Raw genomic sequence first — 25160 nt, forward strand, 5'->3', positions numbered from 1 at the left:
GCTGAGAGACTCCGGATCTGACACAAGGCCCTCAGTTCCTGGTGGCTTTGGGAACATTTTGCAAGAGGGAGAAGAAAGACTTTTAAGAGCCGGAGGAGGATGGAGAGGGGTGTTGTGCAATGCTGTGCTCTGGACATGACGTGGCACTCATAAACTCACAGCAGCTGCAGTCACCTGCTCAAGATCAAGGCAAAGAGATCACTCAGCATTCCAGCAGGAAGCACTAACTGGCCTCAGTGGGTTACCAGAGAGAGAGGAAGAGGGGCGGGATGTGAAAGTGTATGCTTATGTGTCGGGGTGCCTTGTGGGAGTGAGAGGGGAGAATTGGGGATAGATATGACTGAGATGCTGACACATGTTGAATTGTTAGACAATAAAAGATACTTTTATGAAAAAAAAAGTAAAAAAAATTTATGTCTCCTCTGTGTCCCCAACAAGATAATTGCCTTTCATGAATCTCATACTGCCCAAACTCTACCCATCATTAGTCAACGACACCTTCATATAGTATGTGCATGCACTTGTGTGTGGAGGGAGTCGCGTGCGTGCATGTGTGCGCGCGCGCGTTTTTGTGTGTGTGTGTGTGTGTGTGTGTGTGTGTGTGTGTGTGTGTGTGTGTGTGTGTAGGCCAGATATCAACCTCAGCATTATTATTCAGGTGCTTCCCTTATGAGTTTTATAGACAGCACCCCTCACGTGAGGCTCATGGAGAGGCCAGGCTACCTAAAGAGCAAGACCTGAGGAGCCTTCTGGCTCTGCTTCCCCAGCTTTGGACCGCCATGCCCAGGTGTGCACGTGGGTTCCAGAGATCAAACTCTGCTCCTCAGGCTTGCATGGCAAACACTGTACTGAGCCACTTCCCCAGCCCCACCTCCACGTTTAATTACGGTTTATTTGTGTGCACGTCATGGTATACATGTGGAGGCCAGAGGGAAACTTTCTGAGGCTGGTCCTCTCCTTCCACCACGTGGGTCCCGGGGATCGAACTCGGGTCCTCAGCCTTGGCAGCAAGCACCTTCACCCTCTGAGCAGGCTCGAAGCCCCTTCTCTCCGCGTTTCTCAGCTCCTCTCCTAGAAGCACCCACATTCTCCGGTGCCAAAGTCTGGATTCACCTGCTGGGGATGTTGTCACAAATCATTGCCAGGTGCTTGGACAACAAACCTGTCGCCTTATGGTTCTGGATGTTTTAAGTATAGAATGCAGGTTGAGCATCCTGCTTCCTTCCTTCCGAGGCTTGAGGCAGGAATTCACCAAGGGACTTACAGATGGCTGTCTTCTTCCTGTGTCCCTCCACGCTGCCTTCCCTCTGTGAATGCCCGTCTCTGTGTCCCCCGTCTCTCTCCTGAATTAAGAGCCCACCCTGGTGACCTTGCTTTGATGTGATTATCTCTGTAAAGCCCTGCTCTCCAGAACCACACCTATGACCCCAGCGCTGAGGCAGGAGGATCTCTGCAAGTTTGCAGCCAGCCTTGCCTAATTAGTGGGTTTTAGACCAGCCAGGAGTTTAAAGCAAGATCCTGTCTCAGAACAAGCAAACAATAAACGCAGCTTCAGAGCTGGACACAGTAGTGGATGCCTGAAATCCCAGTGCTCAGGAGACTGAGGCAGGAATAGTGAGGGTTTGAGGCCAGCTTGGCCCACACAGTGAGATTGCCTCAAATTTTAAAAATAAAATAAAATAGAAGGGGGACTACTTGGGAACAGGTAGGAGTGGGGGGTGAGGGGGATGATGAAGTGGTCAAAATATGTTTGTACAGAATGTCATATGAGGGGTTGGAGAGATGTCTCGGCAGTTAAGAGAACTTGTTGCTCTTGCAGACGACACAGGTTTGAGTCCCAGTCACATGATGGTCCACTTCCAGGAGTTCTGATACCCTCTTCTGACTTCTGATGGCACCAAGGACACACAGGGCGCACAGACATGCAGGCAAAATACTCACACAGAAAACAAAAATTAATAAATCTAAAAAACGTCATATGAAACCCAGCATTTTGTACAGTGAATATGTACACATGCATGCACGCAAGCACACGTGCACACGCGCGCGCACACACACGAATGAACGCACACGTTAAACTATAACCAAACAAGGTTGCACTGAGGGTCCCCAGTATGTGTACCTTTGTGAGGGACAAGATTCAGACTGTGGCCATGTCTGTGTTCTGGTCTGTTGCCTTTTCCAAGTTCTTGTCTGCGTGTGTGGGCATGTGAACAAGTGACTCCAGGACAGATAGGAGCATGTGGCCAGTGAATGGAGAGGACAGCGGCTCCCTGCCCCACCCTAGAACGCATGAGTTCCACACAGACAGGCTCCAAACCAAAGCTGTCACATCTCCAAACCTTTAATCGCAAATCAGATCACAGTGAAGTCAGACCCGGGCTCTTCCCTGTCCCACCAGGTAGTCGAAGGAGTCTCTCCCTCAAGTGAATCAGCATAGACTTGGACAAGGAAGGCCCCCCAAGTCCTTCTGGGACCCCTGCCCTCCCACCAGCTCATACCCTTCTCCCCATCGGCTCCCTAGAAGGTTCCCCAGGGAGCCCGAATTTGCACACAGCCTCTTCACATCCGGCCCCAAGCAACAAAAAAAAAGTGTGTGTGTGTGTCTGGGGGGGGGGTATGTCAGAGTTCAGCATCAGGCGTCTTCCTCCGTAGCCTCCACCTTATTTTTGAAACAGTGTCTCTCACTGAACCTGGACCTCATTAACTGGCTGGCCAGTGAGCCCCGGGGTTCCCCAGTCTCTGTCTTCCACCCCAGAGATTACAGACATGTCCCGCTGATTTGGCTTTGAAAGTGGGTTCTGGGGCCCAAACTTAAGCCCTCCTGCTTGCTCAGCAAGCACTTAACCTACCGAGCCATCCCCCACACCCCCAAAACTGCTATTGACAGAGAGAAGATGAGGGACCGAGACGCTTTTGTGAAATGGGCCCCCAGAGTGGGAAGAACAGTTTCTCTAAAAGAGAGCTGGAAAGTCTTGAGGAGAAAGCTGGAAACCGAGGCAGGCATGACAGATGCCCACAGAAAGCAGGCCAGGGCTCTAGGTGGTTGGGCCACGCTTGGGGCACAGTGACCCCCAGGGCCAGGAAGGCAGGGTGAGCAGCAGGAAACAGATGCCCCCCAGCAGCAGGATGAGGCCAGCGCCCACGCCACAGCCCAGGGACCAGGAATACTCATAGGTCAGGCGTGGAGCTGGGGGAGTCTCAGGGCTGGCTCCCTGAAGCAGGGCTCTAACGGAATGCCGGAACACCTCCAGGCTGACAAAGAGCAGCAGGCCTGTAGGGGAAACACAGAGTGAGACTCAGGCTCAGTGGTTAAGAGCACCCACTGGTCTTCCAGAAGACCACGGGTTCAATTCCCAGCAACCACATGGTAGTTCACAGCTGAAACTCCAAGATCTGATGCCCTCACACAGATATACATGCAGGCAAAACACAAATGCACATAAACACAAACAAATAAACAAGAATAGACAGTGAGACTCTCAGCCCTGGCAAAACACCAGTGTACATAAATAAGTAAGTAGAGAGATAGAGAAATAGAAGAGAGTGAGACTCTTAGCCCTGGGACTCCAGTTTGGGGTTAAGATTGTCACCCCTTTGTTCCTTTACCAACCAAGGATCCTCTTACGATTTCCCTCGGCCACCCAACAGTCATCCTCTTTCCACCAATGGGGAACAGGAAATATTACATCTATGCTTAACATGCAGACATTTTTCTTGCACTCTCTCTGCCTCTGTCTGTCTGTCTGTCTGTCTGTCTGTCTGTCTCCTCTGTGTGTGTGTGTGTGTGTATGCATGCCGGCCCATGTGTGTATGCATGAAGAGGTCAATGCAAGGTACCTTCCTCAATTACTTTCCACTTTTTTTGAGGCACTGGGGATTGACCCTAGGGCCTTGTACTTGCTACACCCCCCAGCTCCCGCTTTATTTTTTAAAACATTTTAAATTACATTTTGGGGAGTGCGTGTGTGCACCGTGCCACATACATGGAGGTCAGAAGACAACCTGTAGGGATCAATTCCCTCCTTCCACCGCCTGGGACTTGGGGAGTGAACTCAGGTCATCGGGTTTGCTGTCAAGTCCCTACGCCTGCTGAGCCACCTCGCAGGCCCTACGCCTTAGTTTTTGAGACAGGGCCTCTCACTGGCCCAGTGCTCACTCATTTAGCTCGACTCACTGGCCAGCAAGTTCTCCTGTCTCTGTCACCCTGCTAGGATTATAGACTCATAAAGTATAGAGTATAAAAGCTGCCTTGCATTTAGTGGGTTCTGGAGACTAATCTCAGGTCGCCATGCTTACAACAGCAAGCACTTTATTGACTGAACCATTTCCCCAGCCTCCCATTGCTTCATTTTGAGACAAGGTCTCCTATCGCCCAAGCTGCCCTGGAAGTCATTATGTATACCAGGCTGACTTTGAAGTTACAGAAATCCTTCTCCATTTGTTCAAATAGTGGGATTACAGGCATTTCCTACTATGCCTGGCTTAATCACTTTTATTTGGGTTGGGAGGATCTCTATAGTGCTGGCTGTCCTGAAGCTAGATATGTTGACCATGTTGGCTTGGAACTCACAGAAATCCTCCTGCCTCTGCCTCCCAAGTGCCAGGATTAAAGACATGTGCCACCACACCTGGCAAGCATTTTTATATGTTTGGTTATTTTGCATGCATTTTTGTCTATGCACTATGTTCACGAAGTGCCCACAGAGGTATCGGATCCCCTGGAACTGGAAATACTGATGGTTGTGAGGAATCGAACCTCAGTCCTCTGGAAAAGCAGCCAGTGCTCTTAACTGGTGAGACGTTGCTCTAGCTGCAATCATTATTGTTTCTAAAGGAATTGTTTGTTTCTTGGTTTGAGATAGTCTTGCTATGTAGCTCAGGCTGTTCTCTAACTCACGATTTTCTTGCCTTAACCTCCTGAGTGTTAGGGTTATAGGTATGCACCACAACACCTAGCTAGCTTTTTTTTTTTATGGAATTTTTCTCCAATCTTTTGAAAGTCACTTCAGAGAAATCCGTAGACACTCCTGCCAAACAAAGAACACAAACTAGATACCACTGACCTGGTGGTTGCCATACTGCACCTTCCAAAACAAATACAGGTGAAGGAAAGAAGATTTCAGAGAGTGATACACGGTAGGGAGAAAAGAAAATTAAAGGTGTATTTATGCGTGTGTGTGTGTGTGTGTGTGTGTGTGTGTGTGTGTGTACTATGTGAGTGCAATACCCATAAAGGCCAGAAGAGGGCAGCAAGCCTCTGGAGTTGGAGTTACATGCAGCTATGATCTGCCTAACATGAGTGCAACCAGACTTGGATCCTGTGGAAGAACACCAATTGCTCTTAACCACTGAGCCATCTCTCCAGCATCTCCAATTTTTTTTAAGTATGGAGAGTCAGGAATGGTTGTGCATGCCTATAATCCCAGTACTCCGGACTACTACAAGTTCAAGGCCAGCCCAGGCTACATAATAAATTCCAGGCTAGTCATGGATACAGGAAAACAAATGCTGGAAAGGATATGGAGAAAAGGGAACCCATGTTCACGTTTGGTGTGAGTTTAAAATACTGTACCTGCTATGGAAATCAGTGTTCCTGGGTGATATAAAAAAGCAGGCTGAGCAAGCCAAAAGGAGCAAGACAGTAAGCAGCATCCTGCCATGGCCTCGGCTTCAGTTCCTGTCTCCAAGTTCCTGCCCTGCTTCAGTTCCTGCTCTGACTTTCCTCATTGATGAATTGTTACTTGAAAGCATAAGATGAAATAACCTTTTACTCATCAAGCTCTTTTTGATGATGGTGTTTTATCACAGCTATAGAAACCAGAAAGGTAGTGGTGCACACCCTTAATCCCAGCACTCAGGAGGCAGAGGCAGGTGGATCCTGAGGACAGCCTGGTCTACAGAGTGAGTTCCGGGACAGCCAGGGCTGCACAGAGAAACCCTGTCTCCAAAAAAAAAAAAAAAAGAAAGAAAGGAGGAGGAGGAGGGGAGGGAGGGAGGGAGGGAGGGAGGGAGGAAGGAAGGGAGCAGAACAGAAACCCTAACTAGGACAGTATCTATCACTCCTTCCATCATTATCACCATCATCACTAACAATGCAATGACACCACCACCTTCACAGCCACCACATACACATTAACATCCACCACCATCATCTCTAGAGTCACCACCGATGTCACCACTATCATCAATCACAGCCTATCAACACCATGATCTCCATCCCTACCCTCGCCCCACCATAATCACCGACATCACTATCTGCACTTTGACTGTCATCACTACCATCTCTATCACCACCATCAGCACCATCACATCATAGTCACCATCATCATCATCATCATCATCATCATCATTACCATCAATTACATTATAATCACCATCATGACCACCTATCACCACCATCATCACCATCAATCCCATCATAATCACCATCAATCCCACCATCATCACCATCAATCCCATCATAATCATACAAGTACTCACAACCATACAAAGAATAAAGAAATGAACTTGTATGCTTAGCCATTTTTCTAATCATTGCATCTGGCTCAACAAGGAAACTCTGGATAATAGGCGGACTCTCCCGATGACACCACACCTAGCATCTTAGGATTGGCATAAAACACATGGTCTCCAGTTAAGTATTCATTCTATCATACCAGCTCTAAGCCTACAAAGACCCCACAGAAGCAAAAGTCCCAAAATTCAACAACAAAATTGGATGAAAAAGACGCCAAGAAAGCTTAGCATCAAGCCTTACCTCTGGGTGGCTACCTGCACAAGACCTGCACAAGACTGGTTATCCATTACAGAAAGGGGAGATGTAGGTAGGTAGTGGTTTCTGGCCAAGGGGAAATATATTCCTCAGTGGTGTTGTAGCCACTGGTAACTTGAGTTTGGTCAAGTAAATAACTTTCTGTCCATGCAGGCAACCCTAATTAAATGCAGTTGGGCACCAAAAAAAGCCATGAAAGTTGAAGGGTGACTTGGAAGGAAGGGGGTTAGCAGGGAGGATGCATGGGGTGGGGATGTGAACAAAGTATATACGTGTTTGTGTGTGCATGAGTGTAAAACTGTGAACAAGATTTTTTTTAAAAAAAAGTCCCACCTCTGCCATTAGATGTATGGCTATGAGAAGTCACTTGACTGTTCTGAATTTCAGTGCTCTTATCAACAAAGTGAAGACCAGTATAGCCTTTGGGGCTGGAGAGGTGGCTTGGTGATTTAAGAGCACTTGCTGCTCATGCAGAGAACCCAGGTTGGGTTGCCAGCACTCACATGGCAGCTCACAACCATCTGTAATTCCAGTTCCGATGGATCCAATGCCCTTGTCCGGACTCCTCAGGCAGCAGGTACACATATGGTGAACAGACACGCATGAAGACAAGCATTCATACATATACAATAAAAATAATTAAATAAAAATAATAGCAGCCTTTAGCTAGTCCACTCGCTGTAATACTTTGGGATAGATGTGAACTAAACTGAAGTCTTTGTTATTACTGAGGTATACATTCCACAAAATGTGGCATTTTTTTGTCTGGATCTTCACCTATAAGAACACAACACATCAGGCTGAGAGATGGCTCAGTAGTTAAGAGCACTGGCTGTTCTTCCAAAGGACCTGAGTTCAATTCTCAGCGCCCACATGGTGGTTCATAACCATCTGTAATGGGATCTGATTGCCTCTTCTGGTGTGCATGAAGACAGAGCACTCATACACATAAAAATAAATAAATAAACCATTTAAATAAAAAATAACACAACACAGTCTCTGCAGACACCAAGTCCAAAACTCAAAGACTGTTTGGAAACCTTCTTCATGGCTTGAGACTCTCTCATCTTCAGACCTGCTCAGCTGTTAAGCTCCTTTGACTTCTCAGCATGCAATACTGCTCAGGGACCTGCCTCCACCTCCAAGAATACAACAGTGTTGGAGATCCCAGGCCAAATCTAAAAGAGTTGCTTGGAGAGAATTCAATTGTCATGCAACAGCAGGGTTTAGAATGTTCCTAGCTTTTAGATTTTACATAAACTCCTGGCATGCAACAGTGCCTGGAGATCAGCCCCATCCCCTTGACATCAAACAACCGTTGGAGACCCCATGTCCAAACCCAAAATAGTATTTGGAGACATTCCACTCCTCTGCAGACAACAGGATTTGGAATTCTTCCATCTTTGAACCTACTACAGCCCTTGAACAGACCCATCCTCTGCTCCCAGCATCGAGTAGTAAGTAGAGATTCCATTTTCAATGTACTTGGCACTCCCAGCTCCAAATGCAAAACAGCAGTTAAATCTAAATAAACCTTGCCAGCAAGAGTCCTTGGAATTCTTCCATCTTTGAGCCTACTGGAGCTCTTGGGTTTCTCCTCACTCCCGGCATGCAGCTGTGCTTAGAGATTCTACTTCCCAGCATGCAACATTGTGTGGAATTCCCACTGCTCAGCACTCAAATGTGAGCGAGATGCTAACTTCCAGCATGCTGCCGTTGGTAGAGATCCAACTACCCAGCATGCAACAGTGTGTAGAGATCCACCTCTTAGCATGCAATAGGATATAGAGTTCCCACCTCCCAGCATGCAACAGTATGTGGAATCCAACCTCCCAGCATGCAGCAGTGTGTAGAGACCTCACTCACTTCCCAGCATGCAATGTCCTTGGCCTCCACACACTCAGCCCTCACCTGAGAGGCCAAAGCAGACAGCTCCCAAGCGGAGCAGGAACTCTGCACCTTTACTGAGCACCATGATGACACAGAGGCAGCCCAAGGCCATGGCTGTCAGGCTCAGCACGGCTATCACAGCAGCTGCCAGGTTTACCTCTGCAAGGAGGGGCCAAGGAAGAGGCAGAGAACATGGGACCAGGAGAATGGACAGCACTCCTCCACAAGAACCAGAACCAGAAGGATGGAGGACTTCCAAGTCCTCCTGAGAGCTTGTTACCCGCACTGTTGAGTGAACGGAGGCTTGGATGGATCAGTTAGTTAACTTGGCTCAGGTTATAGAACAAAAAGGGGACAAGACCAGGTCAGGGATACTAAAATGACCATCTGCAGCTTATCCTTTGGTCATCACTGGGTTAAGAGATGATGAAGAGGAGGGAATAGGGTATGGAGATATTTTATTTGTGCACTCTGATAAAGCTTATCTAGAGATCAGAGGGTAAAGCCAGCCACTATATTAAACACAGAAGTCAGGCAGTAGTAGTACACGCCTTTAATCCTAGCATTCAGGAGGCAGAGATTCATCCAGACCTCTGTGAGTTCAAGGCCACACCGGGAACGGAGCCAGGCGTGGTGGCACATGTCTTTAGTCCCAGTACTAGTTAACCATAGAGGTCTGAGGTCTGTACAGACAGACAGGAAGTGACAGAGCTGGGCAGAAAGAAGTGATGTAGCTGGGCAGAGAGAGGAAGTGAGATGGTAGAGCACAGAAAGGTATATAGGCATGAGTACACAGGAAGTAGCTCTCTCTGGAGGTTGAGGAGTTGGTAAGGTGAGGTTGGCTGTGGCTTATCCTATTCCTATGATCTTTCAGTTTTCACCCCAATATCTAACTCTGTTTTTTTTTTAATTAATTAAACAGTTTAGCAATTCATCTTACAATAAGGTGTAGGGGACAGTGATAAAGGTGATTCGTTATCTTGCAACCATCCAGGTTGTTATTTTCCACAACTACTTCCCAGTGGGAAAATTCTGGTAAAGTCCTATGATCCCTCTCAGTCTTCGGCTCTGGAAAATCCAGGTTAGAAGTCACATCAAGTGCCCAGTGTGGTGCTCAGCATGTAGTAGGTGGTCCATATGAATGCATCAGGTTATTTTAACATCTCAGAGGTGAGCAGTGACTTGGCCCAGCTCACATGAGAAAAGAATGGAGCAGGTAAGGGGCTCTGGTATTGACCAGGACTCACAAGTTTAGCTGCATTAAATTCTTATTTAAAGCCGGGTGGTGGTGGTGGTGGCGGCGGCGGCGGCGGCGGCGGCGGCGGCGGCGGCGGCGGCGCACGCCTTTAATCCCAGCACTCAGGAGGCAGAGCCAGGCGGATCTCTGTGAGTTCAAGGCCAGCCTGGGCTACAGAGTGAGTTCCAGGAATGGCACAAAGCTACACAGAGACACCCCGTCTCAAAAAAAAAAAAAAAAAAAAAAAAAAACAGTAAGAGACATGAAATGATGCCAGTTCCTCTGTGGAGACACTGGGCCATTGGAGTGATGTTCACAAAGCCGTATTTAGAGTAAAAAGGACAAAGTCCTCAGAGTTGCACCGTTCGGTAGAGTAGTAGCTATCAGACACACATTCTATTTTAAGTTCACTTAAGTTAAAATTAAAAACACATTTTCCCCATCACACCAGCCACCTTCTGAGTACTCAGCAGCTCCATGTGGCTTGAGGCCCTCACATGGACCAGTGTACACATGCAACATTTCCATTGTTCACATACATTTCTGTAGATTCGGGGGTTTTTTAGGATTGGGCTAGTACCCCTGTCCTTTTGTGGGAAATGGATAATAATACACTCAACCATTTCTGATTTGTTTTCTCACCTGGATGATGAAGCTAAAGTCCCAGCCTTGCAGGGTTGTAGCAAGAACTAGAGTTTGTGCTAACACACTTGGGTGTTGGGATTAGCATGTAAAGTATCTTTAACATGCTTAAAACGCTCAATACAGAGAGGAAGTATGGTTTGCCCAAGCCACACAGTACAGGCAGAGTTAGTGATCAGAGTGCTGGACACGCACGAGCGCGCGCGGTCTGGTGATCATTGTCCTCACTTTTTTTTGAGACAGGGTTTCTCTGTGTAACAGCCCTGGCTGTTCTGGAACTCACTCTGTAGACCAGACTGGCCTCAAACTCACAGAGATCCGCCTGCCTCTGCCTCCCCAAGTACTGGGATCAAAGGCATGCGCCACCACCACCTGGCTGTTGTTCCCATCCTTAATGCACCATCACCCTCCTAATATGGGGCAGCCACCGGAGCTGAGCCCATGCTGAGCACAGCACTGTCACTCACTGCTTCAGAGCGGCCATCCTAGCCCCAGCCCTCCCTGGTCACCATGTGAGATGTCCTCACCTTTCTTGGTGGTTCGCTGGAAGATGCGTGCATTCTCCCCCGTAGTGAAGAATTTGAAGTAGGTGCAGTTTGCTTCTGCAGGGTGCAGGAAGGAAAAAAGGGAGGTGATGACGTGAAGTTTTGTGTAAGTTCAAGGCTGGACACTACCCAGGCACTACAGGGAACTACAAGTAGAATATTAGTATGACTAACACAGAGCAGAGAAAAATCAGGGTGGCGATACGGTCCAGCAAATAAAGGTGCTTGTTGCTAAGCCTGATGACCTGAGTTCAGTCCCTGGAATCCACATGATAGAAGGAGAGAGCTGACTCCTGTGTGTCACACACACACACACACACACACACACACACACACACACACACACGGTTGGGGGAGGGCAATAAATAAATAAATAAGTGCACCAGGATAGAAAATGACACTGAGAGGTAAATAGCTCTTGCCACATCACTGACGTCCAGGGACTAAGGTTTTAACCCCAAGCCCTGCAGTCTAAGCCTTTGGCACAAGTGAGCCGTTAACCTCCCTGGACCCTCAGATTCTTCCTCTTTAAATGGCTGACAGTCTCTCTCCTGGCTCCTTCATGTGAGTCCTAGGAGCAAGTGGATTGGAAATGAGTTATCATTTCATTCAACAAAGGACACCAAGACGCAGGTACCAGGAGGCTAAGAGACTCGGGAAAGGTTCCCCTCTCCGATGCTGCATCCACAAAGGGCTCCCGCAGATTAGCAAGTGGGGGAGAGAAGTAACCCCATTGAAACATGGGCAAAGGATATGAATAGTTATTCACGGGAGGGCAGGTCTGGATAGCTCACAAGTACATCAAGAGAGACTCTGCTGCAGCGGGAGTCGGAGAAACGCGACGTGAACCAGCAGGGAGGTACCACTTCACATCAATTAGTTGGGCAAATATTGAAAGGGCAGTATGAAGCATGGAGGGGAATCCGAGGAAGCAGCTGGGAGTGTAAACTGGCACTTGTGACGGGCTCTGACGTGCTCAGAAAACGAAGCGCAGGTATAGAGCAGGCAATAACCGTTCAGACAAGTAAGGGCTGTGGGCACGGCTGAGGAACAATAAACGTGTGTCACTTGCAGCTGGGGAGATGGCTCAGGGGTTAAAAGCATATGCCACCCCTGCTGAGGACCTGAGTTAGGGTCCTGGTACCCACATCAGGCCACTTACAACAGCAACTCCAGTACAAGAGAATCCAATGCCCTCTTCTGGACTCTGTGGACCTTTCTGGGACTTCACACACAGGTAGGGTACACATCATCCCCACATATCACATAATTCAAAAGTAAAATAAATCACAATAATGTCACATAGAAGTCATCCTAGTCTACATAAGTACACACTTCGATGTTCTCAAGATGAATTAGCTTAAACATGCATTTTTCAGAACACATCTCTAAGTGATACATGTTTGTGTGTCTTTGCCCTATGATACAATAATTTCATTTCTAGATATCCCAAAAAGGAAAAAATACCACGTATAGGAATACAGATACGGTTGTTCTCTGTGGCATCATTTACTAAGGTGTAGTAGGAAATAACCTAGTGTCCATCTCTTGAGCAATGGACAGTTGAGACAGATGCTCTCATGGACATTGTTGTAACATAGAGTCTCCATGAAATACGAAAACATAAAGCAAGTAGGAGAAATCTGGAAATCACAGCGTTGAGCAAGAAGACTTACATTGAAAACAATATAAAAATTGCATGATACCATTTCTTCAAATCGAAACACACACATATAAAAACTCAAACTCTACATATATTTTCAAGTCAAAACATGTGTGCATGGATGCAACGTCAAACACGTAAGAAAGAATTTTCTTTGAGACAGGGTCTCCCTGTGTAGCCCTGGCTATCCTGGAATTTGCTATGTAGACCAGGCTGGCCTCAAATTCACAGAGATCTTCCCGCCTCTGCTTTGAGTGCTGGAACAAAAGGTATGTACCACCATGCGAGCTTGGGAAATAAATTTTAAAATAGGCAGATGTGGTGCCAGACTGGGCTACGTGATACCTTGTCTTCAAAAAGAAAAAAAAAATTAAGGCATAGCATGAGAAGGACCCTGTGAAAGCAATCGTTTTTATGTAAACATTTTATGTAAACATATGTAAAATTCACTCAATGTCACTGTTAATCTAAATATGAGGAAACAGAATGTTCTAACTTGCTAAGACAGGGTTTCATGTCTCCTAAGCTGACCTTGAACCTGCTGCAAAGCTAAGGACGGCCTTGAACTTCTGACCCTCCTGCCTCCACCTCCCAAGTGCTCGCACTATAGGCGTGTGGCATACCTGACTTATGTGGTGCTGGGGATCAAACTCAGGGTTTTGTGCACACTAGGCAAGCACACAATATGCCACTTAAACTACATCTACTTCTCGCGTGTCTTCTACACTCTGGCCTACTCTCTTATTCTACCTATGGGGAAACTGAGACCCGGAAGAAGAGAAGGGAGGATGCAGCATCACAAGGGTCAGAGAACATTGAAAAGGGAGCCAGACAATTTGGAGAAGTGAAAATGGAACCTTATCATTTGAAGGGAAGCTATGAAGGGACACGGAGATAAATCACGTCAAGTGAGGGTCTGGGGCCTGCCCGATTTCAGCTCAGGGAAGAAGGGCTTGCGGTTTCCAGGCTGGAGCAGCTCCAAGTATAAGCCTGTCATCCTACAGCACCAAGAGGCAAAGGGCACTTCCTGTGAAAGGAAGATGCTCTTTGTAGCCACGGGTAGAGGATACATTCTACACCCATGAGAGAATGCAGAGTCCTTCTGGGGCTGGGTGTGGTGTCTGGCACCCCATTCGGCTGCTGATAACAGGACTCTGTGTCCAGGTCCCACAGAGGATAGGTCAAACTCGCTTGGGAAGCAACAGAGTGAGTCACTCTCTGATTGAACAGGGACATAATGGCTTTCTTTTAATTTTTAAATGAAATTATTTCTTTGAGACAGTGGAGTCCAAGAAAGGTCCTCTGATGAGGCAGAATTGTGGGAGGTTGGGAATGGCCTTGTAAGAAAGGTGAAGTCCTCTTACTTTGTTTTGTTTTTGACAAAAGGTGTTACGCAGCCTAGGCTGGCCTACAGCTCACTATACAGCCAGGCTGGCTTTGAACTCCTGATCTTCCTGCTTCTGCCTCCTGAGTGCTGGTGTGTGCCGCCATGCTCGGTGGTGAAGTCCTTTCTGACAAGCAGAAGGACTAGCGAGAGATGTGAAGGACCTCATCACACACAGTGAAGACGACAGTCTTCTCTGCCAAAGAGTGAAGGCCTCGGAGACCTTTTAAGCCCTAGTGACACACAGTAAGGCATCGCTCTTAGGAACAGAGACATCCGAGAATCAAACCCAACAGAACCAGCCTGAGGCACAGACTAGGCATGGAAAGTTCTTGCTCCTTATTCTCCCGCTCCCCCTCCCTGTAGAACAAGTATGGTGGTAATCCAGTAATCCATCACTGCTCTGTGCTCCAGTCCCTCACTGGGGGATCCTAGGCAGATGGTCTACCACTGAGCCACACTCCCAGCTCCTTAATGTGAGATTCTAGGCAGGGGCTCTACCTCTGAGCCACACACCCAGCCCCCACTGGGGGACTCTAGGCAAATGTTCTGCCACTGAGACATGCCCCCCAGCTCTCCTTTTGCTTTTTAAGAGAGGATCTCACAAAGTTGCCCAGGCTGACTTTCAACTCCCTCGGTATCCCAGGCTGCCCTTGTGCTCTCAATCCTCCTGCCTCAGCTTCCTGAGTACCTATGATTACAGAAGTGCACCACCAGGCCCAGCTAGCATCCCACATTCATTTTCATTATCCCATTTTGCAAAGGTTTGGGATCATCTTGACTGAGGTGCCGAGCAGTGAGAAACACCAGAAAAGAACTGTTTAAGATAGCTGATTAGGACAGGCAAGTAGTTCAAGCCACAGACAGAGGCTTCCCACTTCAAAGGCTTAGGGCATCCTATGTGGGTTCCATATCACATCTGGAAAAGGAGGAGTTGAGAAATGAAAGGAAATCCATTCAGAGCCCAGAAGGGGTGAAAGGTATTCCTTGAGGAGTCCTAAGACTTGAGGAGCAGCATGGCAGAGATCTCTTCAAACAAATGATACCCAAAGCGGTTTTTGGTGGCTGTCAAATATTACCCTTGAGTCAAAAGAGGTAAAATAAACACCTATCCAGTTCCCAGGGGGTATAGAATGTCCCACTTGTCTAAGAAAAGGACATAGCATGTTCTGTCAGAGGGTGAGAGGTACAGGATAGCCCTCTGGCACAGCTGAGAGCAAAGGAACCATGATGGGGGAAATGAAGGGTGTGGAGTGTCTGTAGAGCAAGGGGGACAGGGTTGGACAATGTCCGCTCTGACCACGTAGAGGTGAGAGGGACTGGAAATAAACATCTCCCAGGAGAGTCAGTGTGCACCCGGAATTGTGAGAGGCACCTGGGAAGAACTTCATTCGATTGTATCCACAAAGAGCGAATCAGCACAGATTTTTTTACTTCCGGGTGGGCGTAGGGTGGTCTGTCTCCACATAGGCTCACAGAGTGGGAATGTGGGATGTCTCCAGGCTTCTAGTGAAGGGCACAGGCTGTCTGTGGGTGCATGCCTGTCTGACGGGGAATGCAGGCAGTTCTAGGGGATACGGGTTGGCGGGGGTGGGTACAGGCTGTTCTGAGGGTACCAGCTGGGTCTGGAGGCACAGGCTGTCTCTTGGGGTACAGGCTGGTCTGGGGCACAGGCCATAGCTAAAAGACAAACTTTAAGAAACACGTTTCTTTAGGAGATACGCTGCTTAAGGACACGAGCTATGTCTGAGCTTCCCTTACCCACCCCTTTCTCTCCAGTTTCTGTGAGCACAGGCTGATCTGGGCACAAATTCTTTCTCAGGGAAAAGACACACCCCCACTCCCCTTCCCGGAACAAGGTTTTCCCAGATATAAGCTTCTTTCTCCCCGACTGTGGGACACAGGCCTGGGTTCAGGGCACTGCCTCTCACCTCCTGGTAGCTCAGCCGGGCCACAGGTCTCCCTGCCCGCGGGCACGTCAGCCTGCCACAGTCGCTTGACGCACACCTTCCACAGCCCCATATGGGCAGCCTCACAGACGGCGCTGCCGTTGGTCTTGTACGTATTGAGCTCCACCCAGAACTCGGTGCCCACGGACAGCACAGCCAGCGTGGCACCCACCGTGGCCAGCAGCAACACCAGCTTGATCTTGCCCTCGCGCTCCGGAGTCAAGCCGAGGTTCTGCTGTCCCTGGGCACGACGCCGTCCCACAGCGGCTCGACGGCGATCCTCCTCTTGCATAAAGAAGTTAGACCACATCATCTTGACGATGGGGCGGGCAGAGCTCAGGCGAGCTTCGAGGAGTCAGACAGATCTGTGCAGGGGTCCTTGAGGGGCAGGGAACAGGGCCTGGACTTTTGAAAGAAGTTGGGGGGGGGTGCTCAATGTCAACTAGATTGGGAATGAGCAAAAGCTGAACCCCAAATGCAAGAGCGGAGGCCTCTGCCTCTCGGGAGAGGAAAAATAAACAAAAACAAAGAAACTGTATTCTTGACCTAAGGATGCCTGGTAGATTTAAACAGACACCACCTGGGCTTGTGCACCTGAATTTGGCACAGGTGAGGCCTAGAGGAAAAGCCAGGCTCCTGTGAGGTTCACCTACCCTGGGGAGCTCCAGGGGGAAGAACTGCCCAGTCTGATAGGCTCTCTCCAGTAAGTCTCAGAATTCTCCCAGAGAGGGGAGCTGAGGTGCTTCGTGTGTTTGAGAGAAATGCTCTAGGGTTGTTGGGGCTCCGAGTTTGAAAAGGGAGGAAATCCCGACACCTTTAGACTATACAAGAGTTAGAACTGGGGTTTCCCAGGGACGATTAGATACCCCTCCAAATATCTGAGAGGCAAAGAGGATCCTCCAATATTCACAGCAGATCCGGGTGCCCTACTGGAATTCCGGGGAAAGGGGCGGGGGGTGAGTCAGGAACTACTCCGAAAAGAGCCCAGGTCCCCACAGTGGCTGAGAATCACGGTGGGGTCCAGAAAAAGAGGTTGGGGGACTCTCTGGCGGCGCAGCAGAAAGACCTGGGGTCCTGACAGGGCTCAGACCAAGGCACTGTGGTTGGTCCACACTGTGGCTCAGAAAACCAGAGCAAAGTACCCTGGGGGGGCGGGGGAACACAGGACCTGGGAAGGGACACAGTGAGTCTGTCTCCAGTCACTCGGCTCCCCCTCCCCCGGGCTCCCAGGGCCGGCCCGGCCGGGATCGCTCCAGACTCAGCTCGGGGTCCCGCGCTCCCCTCGGTCTTCCCACCCGGGTCTCCCGGGCACGGGCCCCTCGCGCTCTCCTGCCTCCGCGCCGCGCCGGCCCCAGCTCCGCGATGCCTCCGAAGCGTCCGACTTTGCTCGCCTCCGCCCGCTCGGCCCTCCGGACCCGCTGCGCTCGCTCCCGGCCTCGCCCCATCCGCCCACCCCCTCACCCCACCGGCTATTTCGGGCTCGACCCGTAAATAACACCCGCACCTGTCGCGGGCGCCTGTTGCCATAGGGATCCCGGGTATTTTAAGGGGACAAGGGGCGGGGGAGGGAGGCCTCTAGGAAGGAGGGGCTGGGGGCCGGGTCTTCAACAGGCAGAGCCTAGAGAGATTTGTTTCCCCGAGGGTCCGGAGGCGGGGCTGCAAAGTCCAAACTCTGAAATCTGGAAGCCAGAGAGCCAGGGAAGGACAGAGAACTTGTGTTTCAGTCCTGAGCTGGCTGGCCTGGAGACTAGCGGGGTTGCTTGGCTCTAATGGCCAGAGGCTAGGGAGAAGGACTGGAGGTGGGGGTGGGGGGGACCCCTGAGCTGAGGGAGGAGCGCTTGAGGATGGGCTTCTGGGTTTGAAGGAGGAGGGCTTGGTCTGAACTCTGGAGTCTGAGGGAGGAGGACTTAGGTATGTACTCCTGAGTTTCAGGGAGAAGAGCTGGACTCCTAGGTATGAGGGAGGAGGTCTTCAGTACAGGCTTCTGGTCCTAAGGGCAGGAGGGCTGGCTGAGCTGAGCGGAGGCTTAGCTTCTGAGACTGCTGAGGGAGGAGGGCTTGCATTTAGTTGAGTGATGGGCTTCTGGGTTGGAGGGAGGAGGGCTTGGCCTGAACTCTTGAGTTTGAGGGAGGAGGCTGGGGCCTGCACTTTTAGGTCTGAGGGAGGAGGCTGGGGCTGGACTCCTGGTCTGAGGGAGGAGGGCTAGGGCTGGACTCCTGGGTCTGAGGGAGGAGGCTGGGGCCTGACCATTGAGTCTGGACTGGGGGGTGGAGGGTGGAGGAAGTGGGAGATGGGGTGGGCTCCAGGGTCTGAGGAAGGAGGACTAGGACCTATATCCCTAGAGGAGTTGTCTGAACCTGCTCTCTAGGCCCGATAGAGGCCATCGTGGCCAGAATCCTGGTTATCAATGGATAGAGCAATCGCAGTGCTAAGAGTCCTCCGTCCCCCAGAAGGTAGAAAAGGCAGACCTCAGGGAATTGGGGGGGTTGGGACGCATGAAGCAGAGCAACTATCCTCATTGGATTTATTAGACTGGGTGCCCCTGGGGGACCTTCCATGCAGTTTCAGCTCCCCCAGGGTCAGAGACCCAGACAGGGACAGCCATGTGGTATGGCAGCAGGGCCTGATCCTTAACCCCTCACCCCCTCTCTCAGCCCTTCGGTGGACCACCCAGAAAGGTGGGACCCACCTTTTACCAACTCCTTCCTTCCCCAGGTGGGCCTGGGGCCGGGACCAGGCCCCTGGAACACCATGCCACCTCTGCTGTCCCTGCTCTGGAATGTATCCTTGGAGGTGAGTGTGTGTGTCTGGCTCTCCCCTTAGACTGGCCCAACCAGTCATGGTCCTCTCCAGTATCCACTGCAAGGTCAGGTGTAGAAGCAGCCTTGGACGCTTCAACTGGCTGATATGAAGGAAGTATGGCTGAATGAATATCCTAGTGCGATGAGATGGCATATATACACCTCCCTCTCCAGACTAGGAAAGATGTGACCTGCCTCTCTTCAGTGTCCATCTGTCTCTGCTCTACCCGGCTTAGCTACCCGTCTCCCCATTCCATGACAAAGTGGCTCTATAATGACAGGGCCAGGCATCTCCAAGTCCCCAGAAAACATTCCTGAGCACTGAGTTGTGTTTTCATTTCTGAATGAATGAAGGCAGGAAACTTCACTGGCTCTCTCGGGGCTGGATGGCCTCCAAGCCCCACAATGTCGACAGCAGGAGCTGGAAAGTGGACAGCAAACAGCCTCATTCTGGAAGTCCTCCGAGCCTTTCTTCCCTGCCTGCTCCTGAACTGGTCTCCCACCCCACCCACCCTCCCCACCCCCACCCCCGCCCCTTCTCCTGAGCCCTGGGTCTCCCCATCTTTCTCAGTCCCATCTGCTGCAGTGACTCAGAATTCGGGGTGTATTTTCTGTCTTCTTGCCTGTACATTTTCCTTATTTTTAAATTTAAGAATATGACCTTTATTTCGGGGTGGTGTGTCCTGGTGCGTGTGTGGAGGTCGGAGAGTAGCTTGTGGGGCTCACTTCTTTCCCTCTACCATGTGGGGCCAGGGCGAGGCTTAAACTCATGTGGTCAGACTTGCCAGCAAGTGTGCTACCTGCTCAGCCGTCTCACTGGCCCTCTTTAATATGTTTTTTTATTGTTCTAAGAAAACATTCCCGCTCTGAAAGCTTAGGCAGGCCTTGAACTGTGTCAGTCCCCTGCCTCAGCCCCTTTGTGCCTGGATTATAGGCATGCACCACTACATCCAGCTCTGTATCATTTTTATTCCAAGATAATAATTGCTTGGATTCTATTTCCCTCTTCTTTCCCCTCCCCGCTCCACCTCCCCCAATGCTGGATCAAGGCTTTCATCTCTGAAATCAGACAGAAGTCATCTCTTACTGAGCTTGTACCACTGTCCATTTTACAAACCTTCTAGTCTTCCACATCTTTTTCCAGCTCTCAGCAGCACTGGGCACAGATGGCTGACTTCTTGCTTCATAAAACATTATGTACTTTCCACCCTTCCTTCTTTCCCTTCTTCCTTTTGTGCTAGGGATTCAACCAAGGGCAAGTGCTCGAGCCCTGAGCCAGACCCCCAGCCCCTCACTGGGGGATTCTAGGCAGGAGCTCCACCACTGAGTCATGCCCCAGCCCCTCACTGCGGGACTCTAGGCAGGGGCTCTACCACTGAGCCACACCCCCAGCCCCTCACTGGGGGATTCTAGGCAGGAGCTCCACCACTGAGTCAGCCCAGCCCTCACTGCGACTCTACCACTGAGTCACACCCCAGCCCCTCACTGGGGGATTCTAGGCAGGGGCTCTACCACTGAGCCACACCCCAGGCCCTCACTGGGGGATTCTAGGCAGGGGCTCTACCACTGAGCCACACCCCAGCCCCTCACTGGGGGATTCTAGGCAGGTGATCTACCCTTGAGCCACACTTCTTTTGCCCTGTGAGAGGGTCTGGTCTGCCTTTCTGTTTACCCCCCCCCCCCCCCCGTCACTTCCTCTCATAGAGATGACTTAGGTGTTCCCAAGTTTCTAGACCAGAGTCATGACTCTATCCACATTCCCTTTCCAAGTTATCCCATTCTGTGGCATTAAATGGCTTCTGTGTGCTGACATTACTAAAACTTGCATTCCCAGCCCTGACCTCTGCACCAATCTCATCTTTAACCAACTGGCTACCTGATACCCTGACTTGGATTTCCAGAGGCATCACCAGATGGGCACGTCCAAAAGAGAACCTCTGATTCCTCTCACCTAAAGCCTGTCCAATATACAGCGGTGCGACTTCAGCTCAGATTCCTCTCTTCTTTTCACCGTAGCTTCACGATGTCGCCCTGCCCCCAGGCCTAGCTCACCATCGCTGTGGACACACTCGGGAAAATTCCATGCCCATAGTGCTGACTTCCCCTTTTGATTTGGTTGTTGTTGTTGATAGAGTCCCACGTAGCTCAAGCTGGCCTTGAACTCCTGATCCTCCTACCTCCGTCTCCCAAAGGTTTACAGGCCTGAGCCACCATGCCTTTTATACAGGGGTGGGGATGCAACGAAGGGTCTCCTGCATACTGGGGAAGTGCTGAGCTACATCCTCAGGACCCCCAGTTTTGTTTGCAAGACAGAGTCTCATGGAGCCAACCTTGAACTCCTCCCGAGTGCAGTGCCGGAGTACAGGCATGCTCCCACCCCCACCCAGCCCTCCTTCTGACTGTGAAATCACTCCAGCACAGTAACAGGATTCTGTTATTGTTTTGTTTAAATGAAACTAGGACTCCCCCCCCTCCCCCACCCACAGGCCTGTGCTTAAAGCTCTCCAGGTGTTTCCCATCAGAGTGTTTTTGGGGGTGGGGGTGGGGGTGGGGGATGGAGGGGCAGGACTACCAGGACTCATCAGTCTTTTGTCCTGCGCTGTGGAATTTGTGTGCAACTTGTTCATCCCTGTTCACACCCACCATCTCAAACGGTGTATCTGTCACATTCGGTTACTGTATCCTCTGTAGCTTCGGTTGCGAAAGTCTCAATGTGCAGCTCACCATTCCTACTTCAGCTTCTGGGGAGCTGAGGTTTTTAGGTATGCACTAGCATTCCTAGCTCCTGCTTTTCTTTCTTTATTTAAAAAACATCTCATGTATCCCAGGCTAGCTCAAATTCCTTTTGTGGCCCCAAATGGCCTTGAACATCTGATCCCCCCCGCCTCCATCTCCCGACTCCTGGGTTTCCACATGTGCCGGCATCACCACACAGTTGATGAAGTACTGGGGATTGAACTCAGGACCCTGTGAATTCTCAACACACTTGCCACCCTCTGAGCCACACCCCCAGCCTCCTGCTTAGCCTTAATTAATGGACCTTAGTATTTACTGCTTGCCCCCCTCGGAGAGGTCCCAAAACAGCAGACCCTTGTCTACTCACCACTTGCTATAGTTTGAGTGTGAACTATCCAACAGGGGGTATTAAGAATTCGGTTTTAGATTGTTGGGCTTTGGGGAAGTGACTGGATCCTGAAGGCTTGGTCAATGGGTTAATCCCTTCGTGGGTACAAATGGTGGCTTTATCAGGAGGTAGTGGTGAAAGCAGAGGGTGGGACAAGTTAAGGAAGTTATTTGGTGTGCCTTAGGAGGCCATTCTTGTCTCTGCTGCCTGTCTACCATGGGGTAAGGGGTCTCTTCAGATGATCTAGGACAGATTGCTGGCTCCGCCTCATACCAGTGATTGACTCTAGCTTCTCACACATGCTAGGCTCTACCACTGAGCCACACCCCAGCTCCTCACTGAGGGATTCTAGGCAGGTGCTCTACCACTGAGCCGCACCCCAGCCCCTCACTGGGGGATTCTAGGCAGGGGCTCTACCACTGAGCCACATCTCAGCCCCTCACTGGGGGATTCTAGGCAGGGTCTCCACCACTGAGCCCCTCCCCCAGCCCCTCATTGGGGCTCTACCACTGGACTGCATCATCAACCTTCTCTTTGCTTTTTGTTTGGAAACAAGGTCTCACCAAGCTGGCCCTGAACTAACTCAGTATGTCAAGCAGGCGATCCTCCTTCCTCAGCTTCCTGAGGTCTACACCACCAGGGCTAGCATACAGAGTATTTCTCTTTTTCTAATTGAATGTGCATGTATGCATGTCCTGTGTGCATGAGAGGGGGGAGAGGGGGGAAAGAGAGGAGAGAACTCACATGCATTTGTCTGAGGCGGTATATCCATGAAGACCAGAAGAGGGTGTTGGATACCCTGGGTCTGGAGTTATAAGCCACTTGATGTGGATGCTGGGATCTGAACTCTGGTCCTCAGCTGACAGAGCTGTAAGCATTCTTAACCACTGAACCACCTCCCCAGCCCAGTATTCCTCTGATGTTGAAATAAAAGATAGGCAGTGTATGGCGGCACACCTTTAATCCTGGCACTCAGGAGCTAGAGGCAGGCCTCTGTGGGTTCCAGGCCAGCCTGATCTACAGTGATACCCTGTTCAAATAAAAATCAATTTCTTAAAAGATAGCCTGTTCATCTATGTCTGGTGGACTTCTTACCTGCCTCTGCCAGGATTTGGTTTTCTGTTCCTGTTTTTTGTCTTTGCAACTTCTTACCTTTGGTTGTCAAGCTTTCATGACCCTCCCTTCTCAGGATCTCCTTTTTTGTCTTTGCCATCTGTCTCCGCCCTCCCTCCTCACCTATCCCTCACTGCATGCCTTCTCCACCAACTCCCTACCTCCCTTGTGACCTTTGGACTACAGATCCCATCATGCCTCAGGACAGTTGTGTCCTCCACGTTTGTCTCTTTCACCTCACCTCTCACTATGCCCAGTCTCTTTACCAGTCACCCTCCCTACACCAGCACCGCACCTCCACCCCTAGTGCCACTCAATTTTATTCCTTTCCCCATTTCCCAGCATCCCTTCCTGAACTGCCCTCTCAGACTTCCTCCCAGGTCCCTGAGTCAGCCTCCCCACCTTTGAGTTCCATCTGAGCCCGGGAGCAAATTTCTGCCCACCTTCCCCCTCCCCCTTTTGGGGGGGGAAGTGTTGAACACGGGCTGGCCTCAGTCTCTCTATATAGCTGAGGATGTCTTTAATTTCTGATCCTCCAGCTTACACCTCCCAAATGCAGGAATTACAAGCACTCCTTACCATACCTAGTTTATATGATGCTGAGGATGGAACCCAGGGCGTCGTGAATGCTCTGAAGGACTCTCCCACTAAGCTACATTCCCAGCTCTTCCTTTACATTTTCTGGAGTCAGCTTCTTAGCCTGGGGGCAGCCTGGAATTTACAGTCCTCCTGCCCCTGCCTCAGAAGTACTAAAATGCCGGGTGTGTGCCATTCATGAGGACTCCCCGAAGCAGATTTCTCCTACCCAGGCCCTACGCTCCCTTCCTCAGTCTACCCCTCCTGTTCTCCCACACTGCCACTTATTGGTACCATTAATAACCACTTTCCCCTCATGCCCTCTGTGCCTGTTTTTCCTTCAGCTTGGAAACCCACTGAGGCAGGGCAAAAAGAAGAGCATGCTTAATCCCCAGCATCCCTACGTACAGGGCCAGTGTGCAGACCTCAGGGATTATTTGCTGAGCAAATGAAACCAGTGAGAACCTCCCTCTGCCTGCTGAGTGACGGCCAGTTCCCTCCGCTTGTGTCTACCCCAGAATCCCAACCCAGTTCAGTCCTGCTGTCCTTCTCTCTCAGTCTCCTTAGAAGCCCAGGACCCTCAGCCTGGAATTCCGGTCACTGTTAAGACTCTGGTGTGTAGGTCCTCCACTACCTCACCTCCCAGGTTTGCCACTGGACTTCGCCATCCCAGAGTCGTCCTTGTCCCGCCCTCGCCCCCACCTCCCGCACATCATGCTGTTTCGCTTCCGTGGGGTTCTTGCCCAAGTTGCCTTCATCTCCATCAGCACATATCAGACACCTGCTGGTCCTTTAAATGCAGACATCACATACTCTCGGATGTTCTGTTCCCCCTGCACATATGTGGCAGTGGGTCACTCTGTCCCGTGTTCTCGGGTGACCACCGTGACCCTGATATGGCACTCAATGGCCTTCCTGGATCGCATGTTTTTTACACTGAAAGCAGAACAGTGATCTGTCACCCCCTCCCAGATCTCAACTCACACAGCACAGAATGGTAGCAGCTCAGAGTTAGTAGGTGAGTGGTTGAATGAATGAATGGAAAATGACCCCAGCCTCCCTGGCCTCCTGAACATCAAACGCCGAGATCCAGCGTTTGTAGCAGAGTATTCTGCCTCCCACAAGGAGCCTTTGCCTCTTAACTCTTACCTCTGAGTCTTTGTGCTCCATTCCTGCTGAAAGCCACTTTATGGCCCTCGTGTTGCCCTTATAATAAGTCACTTAGGAGTCCTGAACCAGTTTGTCTGCAGACTCTGTCTTCGCTCAACCACAGCTGGCTCACTACCCTTCGGTCCACCCTGGAAGCTGCTTCCTGTCCCTGTTAAATTCTCTGCCTGGGTCACCTCACCCCAGGTCTGACTAGCTAGTGCCACTCTTTGTCAATATACTTGGCTGAGTTAATTACCCTAGCTTGGAGCACTCTGCAGCATCTCATATTCACCCCCACCCCACCCCACCCCA

The 25160-nt window shown here is 50.3% G+C and overlaps 1 protein-coding gene and 1 long non-coding RNA gene across 4 annotated transcripts; one reads left to right on the forward strand and one right to left on the reverse strand.

Moving 5' to 3' along the window:
* Window positions 1-2328: 2328 nt before the first annotated feature.
* Cacng6 (calcium voltage-gated channel auxiliary subunit gamma 6) lies at window positions 2329-25129 on the reverse strand. 3 transcript variants are annotated; one of them, XM_037202229.1, is made up of 5 exons: window positions 24849-25129; window positions 16068-16490; window positions 11072-11146; window positions 8687-8824; window positions 2329-3274 (listed from the first exon to the last, which is right to left on the reverse strand). In XM_037202229.1, the coding sequence occupies exons 2-5, from the start codon at window positions 16396-16398 to the stop codon at window positions 3039-3041; spliced, it is 780 nt and encodes a 259-aa protein (XP_037058124.1). In that variant the 5' UTR covers window positions 16399-16490; window positions 24849-25129; the 3' UTR covers window positions 2329-3038. The 3 variants fall into 3 exon arrangements, with proteins under 3 accessions (XP_037058124.1, XP_028717972.1, XP_037058125.1); XM_028862139.2 differs by lacking the exon at window positions 24849-25129 and having other exon boundaries at window positions 16068-17509; XM_037202230.1 differs by lacking the exons at window positions 8687-8824; window positions 24849-25129 and having other exon boundaries at window positions 16068-17509.
* LOC119087311 lies at window positions 17714-21284 on the forward strand. Its single transcript, XR_005090734.1, has 3 exons — window positions 17714-17996; window positions 18801-18878; window positions 20721-21284. It is a non-coding gene; the product is annotated as an uncharacterized LOC119087311 (long non-coding RNA).
* Window positions 25130-25160: the final 31 nt, after the last annotated feature.

The sequence above is a fragment of the Peromyscus leucopus genome, chromosome 1, assembly GCF_004664715.2.
Source record: "Peromyscus leucopus breed LL Stock chromosome 1, UCI_PerLeu_2.1, whole genome shotgun sequence".
In the NCBI taxonomy this organism is placed as follows: Eukaryota; Metazoa; Chordata; class Mammalia; order Rodentia; family Cricetidae; genus Peromyscus; species Peromyscus leucopus.

What these genes read in the sequence shown, in the direction of transcription:
- Cacng6 (XM_037202229.1), bottom strand. Translation starts at nt 16,398, where the DNA reads ATGATGTGGTCTAACTTCTTTATGCAAGAGGAGGATCGCCGTCGAGCC. An exon ending in CCCGGCTGAGCTACCAGGAG is followed by an intron (nt 11,147 to 16,067) that starts GTGAGAGGCAGT and finishes TGCACCCTGCAG; the next exon opens with AAGCAAACTGCACCTACTTC. An exon ending in TGTCTGCTTTGGCCTCTCAG is followed by an intron (nt 3,275 to 8,686) that starts GTGAGGGCTGAG and finishes TTTCCCCTACAG; the next exon opens with GCCTGCTGCTCTTTGTCAGC.